Genomic DNA, 8,323 nt, shown 5'->3' with positions numbered 1-8,323 from the left:
ACACTGGCTCAGAAGATTTTGTAAGAGTAATTTTCAATCTAATGCAAATAGTCAATTTTGTCACTAAGGATGAGAAATATTTCAGAATTTTATAATGAACTTTATTCTTTATTTACATTTATAAAGAAATGTTTCCTTCCTTTCCTCAGCTGCCTTTAAGGTGCTGGGTCCTGCCCAGGAAGCTAAGGCCCATTGGGAGTAAGGCTCTCCTCTTTATCCGCACCACCAGCACCTCGCCTGTCAGTGCCTGCTCAGCACACACCTGCACCATGGCCTCTGTCTTGGAGCTCACCCACATCTACTCAGCCCTCATCCTGCAGGATGATGAAGTACCGGGCACAGAGACTAAGATCAATGCCCTCATTAAAGCAGCCAGTATAAATGTTGAACCTTTCTGGCCAGGGTTGTTTGCAAAGGCCCTGGCCGATGTGAACATCAGGAGGCTCATCTGCAATGTAGGGACTGGTGGACCTGCCCCAGCAGGAGGTCCTGCTCCATCCACCACTGCTGCCCCAGCTGAGAAGAAAGTGGAAGCCAAGAAAGAAGAATCAGAGGAGTCTGAGGATGACATGGGCTTTGGACTTTTTGACTAAACTTCTTCTGTAATCTGTTAATAAAAAGCTGAACTCTTAAACTAAAAATAAATGGGGGCATCTGGGCGGCTCATCCTGTTGGGCAGTGAACTCTTGGTTTCCACTCAGAGCATGATCTAAGGGTTGTAAGATCCAGCGGCCATGGAGCTCCAGGCTTGAGGGGAGTCAGCTTAGAAAATCCCTCTCCCCACTCTCTCTCTCAAATAAGAAATAAACCTTTAAATAAAATAAAAATAAATGTTTCCTATTCTCATTACCATTATAAGGTTACTTAACTTTATACTCCAAAACATTACCATAAAATATCAAATTAGGCCCCAGCAAGTGCAGAGGCAGGAGCCTGAACCAGACAAATAAGTGCTGGTAAGCACTGCCTCTGTCCTTTAATTGGCTTTTATTCACTGGGATAAAATAGGGCACAGTAAGAGAATCTTCCCACTTACCAGGTCCTGACAAAATCACCATGACCTTCATGTCAAATTCAGGCCTTCATGATCCAGAGAGAAATGGGGCCTGTGTGCACAGAGGGTCCTTACAAAGAGATGATAACCAGCTGTAACTTTTTCTTCCAAGAGAATCAAGCTAGAGGCTTAGGTTAGATCAGGAGGAAAAACTTCCTTGACATTAGGATGGATTAAAAACACAAACAGCAGAATGTTTCTTGAAGTTGTAAACTTCAAGTTCTATTCTGACTATGTAATATGGATATATTTCCAATAAATATGACATACACCTGACCTATCTTTTCTCTAAGTCCAGGAACACTTGGTTGGTTGAAATGATACTTGAATTGTTTAGGCTGAGCCACAAGCTCCATTACTAACTCTCAAACAGCAAAGCTTGGTGCATGTCTGCAGGCCCCAAAATGTGGTAATATTCAGATAGCCTTTTTTTTTTTAAATCAGATAGCCTTTTTGTGTTGAATTTTACCTCCCTGTTTCTATTTGTTCGTCCACAAGTTTATTTCTGTAATTTTTTTCTCCCTCATGGAATTTTCAAATGTCTGTGTCTTACTTTATGTACTCAAAGTATTCCAGAGATTTTAGGTTGAAATAGAACTTTTTTTTTATTTTAATTACACCTTAAGGGAATTTGGAAAACTTGTTATCTAAAAGAATTCTTTGGGGCGCCTTAGATGGTTAAGCATCTGCCTTCAGCTCAGGTCATGATCTCCAGCCCCACGGCAGGCTCCCAGCTGAGCAGGGCGTCTGCTTCTCTCTCTCTACCTCTACCTCTCCCCCTGTTTGTGTGCTCTCTGTCTGCCTCTCTCTCAAATGAATAAATAAAATCTTTAAAAAAATAAAATAATTATTTGAGTGTATTGATCATTTTCTGAACTTTTTGTCTAAATCTGATTTTTATACATCAAATTTACTTAACACTAGGTACACAAAAATAAAGATCTCACAAAGATACATAGAGAGAACAAGTCAATCAATTTTAGAAAATCTGTTGAATCAACCTGAGGAAAGAGATTATATTAGTCATACTGAGACCCACAGGAAAACCAGCATTTGCAAAGACATCAAAGAAATCAAACAATTGGCATAAATGAATTATAATGGACTCCAGTTTCCCTTTTCTTACCCCTTTCGTGAGATTTTCCAGGCCTGTTTTACACAATGAACTTGAAATATTTTGGTAGTAAGCATATTTATGGTTGGTCCAGTGGACATTTAAGTATGTTCTACTAAAACAGAGCATTGATGTAAGAAAAGACAAGGGTAATACACGTGAAAGAGGACAAAGGGTAATACTCCTGTGGCTAACTGCATGATTTTTGAAGTACCAGAAAGCAAAACTAAAATCTATGAGTTGAAGTTGCAGGAAGATAAATTAGGCCCAATATAACACTAAACTTTCTAACTTTCTAACTTCCTAAGCTTTCTAGAGATCAAAGATCAAGTGTCCTATCACTCTAAGTGTGCAAACATTGGCCATTTGGCAGGGATTTCATAGACTGAATTCGAGTGTTGTGTAGGAGATTAGATTAAACAACATTTAAAGGCCTAATCTTTAAGTTTTTCTAAACATTCAGGTGACCTGATTCTATGATCCTAAATGCTTTGGTGTTCATACTAGGAATTTCCTTTGCCTTAATTTCTCCATAGGATGACTCTAATGCTTGTCTCTTTATTGTATATAAGAAATATTGGATTATAAGGAGACCTAAGGTAGTTCTGGTTCTATCACTAATTTGTTGGGTAACTTTGAACAAATCATTTTTATTTCTTGGTTTTGGTTTTGTCGTCTGCAAGTGTGGCCTGGGGGCTCTAAACACATGTCCCCAGAGTTCATTCTACTTTATATACTTTGATTTCCCAAGTCTCTGAATCTTACCTGTATATCATCCTAAAGACTTGCTAGAATAACCATACAAAATTCTGTTTTTGGCATTCAGAAAAATGTAATATCTCTGACATTATAATTCCATGTTGTTGATGTGGAAAATTGTAGTCAAAACTGACCTTTAGGCACTTGACAGAATGAGCACTGGGTGTTATAGGCAACTGATGAATCACTAAATTCTACCTCTGAAACTAAAAACAAACAAAACAAAACAAAAAAACAAAAATAACCGACTTCTACCTGTTTGCTTCAACCATACCCATTCATAGTGGCCAATCATAAAGAAAGGCCCTTGAAATTTTTCTAGTTATCAATGAATGACTTTCACACACCAGCTCCAACCCTCAACTTGCAGATTGTATTACCAAACAGTTTTACATCTCTGGTAAGAATCATATTGCTCCTGCTCCCAAAGTAACTCTGTGCTACAATCCTAAGAAAGAGCAAGTAAGGGGAGCCTGGTTGGCTCAGTTGTTAAGCGTCTGACTTCGGCTCAGGTCATGATCCCAGGGTCCTGGGATCAAGCCCCACATTGGGGTCCCTGCTCAGGGGGGAAGCCTGCTTCTCCCTCTCCAACTCCCCCTGCTTGTGTTCCCTCTCTCTGTCAAATAAATAAATAAAATCTTTTAAAAAAAGAAAGAGCAAGTAAATGAGCTCAGAGTTTAAATTAAATTTTTTTGCCATTACAATATTTAAAAATATTAGTTGTAACATTTACTGCTGCTTCTAAAATAAATATAGAGAGAATATTACCAAGAGATGTGTTAAATGAATCACTCCGAGAAATATGCCAAATACAGGACAGAAAAATGACTAATTCTTTTCTTACAGCAACTCATCAAAATTGACTGTCTAGTCATTTGCATACCCCTAACTCTAAGCTAAATTCAGAAGCAATCTCATTAAAATGAGAAAACTCACCCACCAGCTTAAAATACTCTGTCCAGTGTTGACATTATGATATTCCTTTGCAGTACAATTTGAGATGGGTCTTTACAGATTTCTTCTCTTAATCTTTCATTCATTTGATCCAAAAACTCTCCTTCAAAAACAATCAAAATAAAATTTAACTCTTATTTCCTGCCATAGGATTGGTTGGTTGTGAAATCTAGTTGCTGAATGTTTGATGTCATTATGGAAAAATTGACATTTCTTATGTGCAATGCTTACTTCATGCTGTTCTCTACCTCCAGAAGATGTTTTCTTTTCCTTTTTCTTTTTTTTTTAAGTAAGCTCTACACCCAATGTGGGGCTTGAACTCACAACCCTGAGATCAAGAGCTGCATGCTCCACTGACTGAGCCAGCCAGGCACCCTCAAAAGATATTTTCTTAAAGGGGTGAGACCACCAACATAACTTAACTTTCCTATCTACTATCCAGAAATATTCAGGTAAGAAAAAAAGAACTATGGATGGCTAAATAACAAGAAAAACCTACCCTCAGTAACTATTAGATTCAGAAATAAATTAAAATAATGGTGTTTGTATGGCACTTTAAACACTTTAGAATTAATGCCTATGATTTTACTTTGATGTACTGTTAACCTTTTAAGGTTACATAAGGCATGAACTCCCATTCATAGGAAGGGAAAATGAAACAGAAATCACTTGCCTGGTCACACAATGAGCTTGCTGTGGACTGAATTGTGCCTCACCCCCTAATTCATATTGAAGCCCTAACCCCCAGTGTGACTGCATTTAGAAACAGAGCCTATAAGAAAGTAATTAAGGGTTAAAGGAAGTCATAAGGATGGGCCCCAGATATGAAAGGATTAGTATTCTTACAAGGAGAGCACTCGCTTACTGTCTCCAAATGCACACAAAGAAGAGGTTAGGTGAGGATACGGCAAGATGGCAGCTGCCTACAAGCCAGAAGAGTCCTCACCAGAAACCAACCATGCTGAAACTCTAATCTGGGTTCTAGCCTCCTGATCTACAAGAAAATAAGTGTCTGTTGTTTAAACTACTCTATCTGTAGTATTTTGTTATGGTAGCCCAAACTAAGAGCTAATGACCATGAAACTTCTCCTAGAACCAAAGCCTTTTGACTCTTTGTCTTGTGCTATGTCAGCATAGCAGAGTGGTCAGCAGTGAAGTACTGAGAATGATCATTCAATTCCCAAGCAATTCTCCCTGTACTTGTAATTGTGACCACCCCGAAAGCTGCTATGTCTTCACCTTCCATCAAATAACAGATATATTGTTGTCATGAAGATACTCCTTAGAGGGGAAAATGGAAGCATCATCAGAAATGTGGATTTCTCTCTAGCAATAAACTTTTCTGTTCTTTAAAAAAAAAAAAACTACACTTGTTATTGGGGAATGATTTTCTCATGTTTAATGTTTCCTTCCTATGAAAAGAGCTAGGCCCTCTCTCCACCACCATTCAAACCTAACTGGTACATTTTGCAAAGAGTAACTAGGCATGCTCCAATTGGCTCAACTCTTTTTTTCTCTTTAGATGAGCTTGTCCTGCAAAAGCACAAATTCTTTGCTCTTCCATGTTAAAAATCTCACTTCAGCAGTCCTTCCATATAAAGAAGCCCGGGACCTAGTAAATAAGTATACCTGAAGTCAGGATATTGTTAGAAAATTTAGCTCCCACACTAAGCCAACTTAGCCAACTTTATTATCAGTAATAAAGGTGATATTTTGGCTCCAGTGTTTAATCTTAAATTTTTAAGTTTTCTCGAATTATTCAGAAACAGAAAAAGCAGTGTGTTATTTAATGCAAGTCCTTTCAGAGACCACCAGCATAACTGCAGGACAAACCTTTGTATTCTATTATCTCTACCATTTGAAAGGCCAGGAGAAAACATGTACCTTAATGGAGGTGGAATTATCCTTGCAATGACTGCAGTAAATGTTTGTTGAAGGGGAAAAAAATGGAAAGAGAAGATATACCATATATACCCAGTTTTAATGGAAAGCCTATTTCTGCCATATACATTAGAGAAATTGTTCAAGAACAGTTCATCCATGTGAAAATATTAGCACTGTAATTCTGCCAAGGTCAGTAAGACCTAGTGATTTGCTGAGATATCACCTTCATTTCACCAGGTAAATAAAGGTTCCTTTTTCAGTATGTCCTATCCAAGAAGGTACTCCATAGCTACAGTTAAATTATGAATACAGCACATATGTTCCATACCATATCATTTACGGCACAATTTAGCATAGACATAATGCTTTGTAACAAACTACAATACCATTCACAAAATGCATTTAAATAGCATAATTTAGTTCATTAAATTCAGTCATTTACAGTAAATCAAAATCATCATAGGAATTGAAGAGAGTACACAGTTGTTTGTTTGAATAGTTAAGCTAGGTAAGTCAATTTCTTTTTGAAGGTCAAGGACAGAGTTGTTTCCACTTTCTGTTATAAAAAAGATACAGCTGGTGTCAAAAGATAATTTAATGTCACCTCAAAATGATCAACTCTTTTTTTTCTCCCCTTTGTCTCTCTCTCTCCTGGTTGCATATCATATCACTGCCACTCCTGAAATATATCCAACTCCCGAAAACATTTTATGTACTACTTAACTAGAATGAAACTGCAGACTTTACAAAATCTCAAATGCACAAATTTCTTCAAATTTTTACCAAACTATGTATATTTGGCCCTGAGAAAGGTTCAAACACTAGATCACAGTACATGTAATCATCCATTTATCTGTTTTTCATATCATATTGTAAGTCCCGGGTAGGTAGGATCCTAGTCAGCCATACTTAGATTCCTACAACCTAGCACAGTGTTTGTTGATTGTAAATTCCTTGAAAGCAAGGATTGGTTCTTTATTAGTGTTATTCCTTATGGGCCTTACCTTAATGCTTCACACATACTCAGTAAATATTTGTTGATTTAAAAATCTTTTTGGGGGTGCCTCGCTGGCTCAGTCAGTAGAGCATGTGACTCCTGATCTCAGGGTCATGAGTTCAAGCCCTATGTTGGGCAGAGAGAATACTTTAAAAAATAAAAATAAATAAATAAATAAAAATCTTTTTGGAGGGGCTTACTTCAAGATATATTTTGTAAGCACACAAATTCAGTATATTTTTATTGTCTAAGTAAAGCAGTGCCTAGAATTACAAAGACTAAGAAAAGACAGCCTTCAGAATTTAACACAAATTATTTGACCTCATCTCATTGTTTCACTGTCCATAAGAACCATAGCAGAACCATAATCCACATGGACATGATTATGTCTTCACCTTACATAAGTCTTTTTCTTAGCCTTTCCCTGAAATGCTTTCACCACAGACTCAGTAATAATCAACAGTATGAGGATTTAAGCCCTGGTACAGCTGCTTTAAAGCCAATACTATCTAGGCAGCATTCATACACTCAGCATTTATCCAGACATTTGACAATTTTATGTGTGCTTTGCACTAGGCACTGTTAAATGCAGAGGATATAGACTCGAGACCTGAACTCTGTTTTCAAGCTGCTTAAAATCTAGTTGGGCGCACTGTCAACAGTGCAGTGTCTAAGGTAAGCACAAAGTACTCAGAGAAAGAGCACGATATCCCAATAATAAGGTATCAATTCCCTTTACTTGGCACTACCCATCCATATAAAGAACTGATTTCCATTCTCAGCACATTTTGAGAGGGCCAATGATACACTGGAGGAAGTCTAAAAGAGAGCTGCCAGGTGGAAGGATTGCCTTCTCACATTTCCTCCCCTCAGGTTACCTCTTCCCTTCCTTAAAGAGGAAGGAGAATGGGAAAGACTATTGGAAACTCAAGGGGAAATGTTTTCTTTTTTTTTTTTAATTGAAAGTAACTGTTCTTGGGGCGGCTGGGTGGCTCAGTCATTAAGCGTCTGTCTTCAGCTCAGGTCATGGGTCCTGGGATCGAGCCCCACATTGGGCTCCCTGCTCCACAGGAAGCCTGCTTCTCCCTCTCCCACTCCCCCTGCTTGTGTTCCCTCTCTCGCTGTGTCTCTCTCTGTCAAATAAATAAATAAAATCTTTAAACAAACAAAAAAAGAAAGTAACTGTTCTTGAAAGTATCTGAGTATTGCTGGGGTGAGTATTTCTGGTTTGAGGAACCATGTCCAAGTCCATTACCATGAACAGTCTCTTAATTTTATTAGCCCCCTATGTTGAGAGTATCAGCAGCTCCACAGAACCCAAGCAATAAAAGTACAAACTCCTGGGTGCCTGGATGGCTCAGTCGTTGGGCGTCTGCCTTTGGCTCAGGTCATGATCCCGGGGTCCTGGAGTCAAGTCCCGCATCGGGCTCCCTGCTCTGCGGGAAACCTGCTTCTCCCTCTCCCACTCCCCCTGCTTGTGTTCCTGCTCTTGCTATGTCTCTGTCAAATAAATAAATAAAACCTTTAAAAATAAAATAAAATAAAATAAAATAAAATAAAA

The 8,323-nt window shown here is 38.2% G+C and overlaps 1 protein-coding gene across 2 annotated transcripts; it reads left to right on the top strand.

Annotated features, from left to right (window-relative positions):
• The first annotated feature begins 269 nt into the window (after positions 1-269).
• On the top strand, positions 270-593 carry LOC112824067 (large ribosomal subunit protein P1-like). 2 transcript variants are annotated; one of them, XM_025871917.1, is made up of 2 exons: positions 270-356; positions 417-593. In XM_025871917.1, the coding sequence occupies exons 1-2, from the start codon at positions 270-272 to the stop codon at positions 591-593; spliced, it is 264 nt and encodes an 87-aa protein (XP_025727702.1). The 2 variants fall into 2 exon arrangements, with proteins under 2 accessions (XP_025727702.1, XP_025727701.1); XM_025871916.1 differs by having other exon boundaries at positions 270-593.
• The last annotated feature ends 7,730 nt before the right edge of the window (positions 594-8,323 follow it).

The sequence above is a fragment of the Callorhinus ursinus genome, unplaced genomic scaffold, assembly GCF_003265705.2.
Source record: "Callorhinus ursinus isolate GAN/ISIS: 27379988/994484 unplaced genomic scaffold, GSC_fseal_2.0 scaffold9, whole genome shotgun sequence".
NCBI lineage: Eukaryota > Metazoa > Chordata > Mammalia > Carnivora > Otariidae > Callorhinus > Callorhinus ursinus.
The sequence above is the reverse complement of the archived record's forward strand: the minus strand, read 5'-3'. Positions and strand labels throughout refer to the sequence as shown.

What these genes read in the sequence shown, in the direction of transcription:
- LOC112824067 (XM_025871916.1), top strand. Translation starts at nt 270, where the DNA reads ATGGCCTCTGTCTTGGAGCTCACCCACATCTACTCAGCCCTCATCCTG.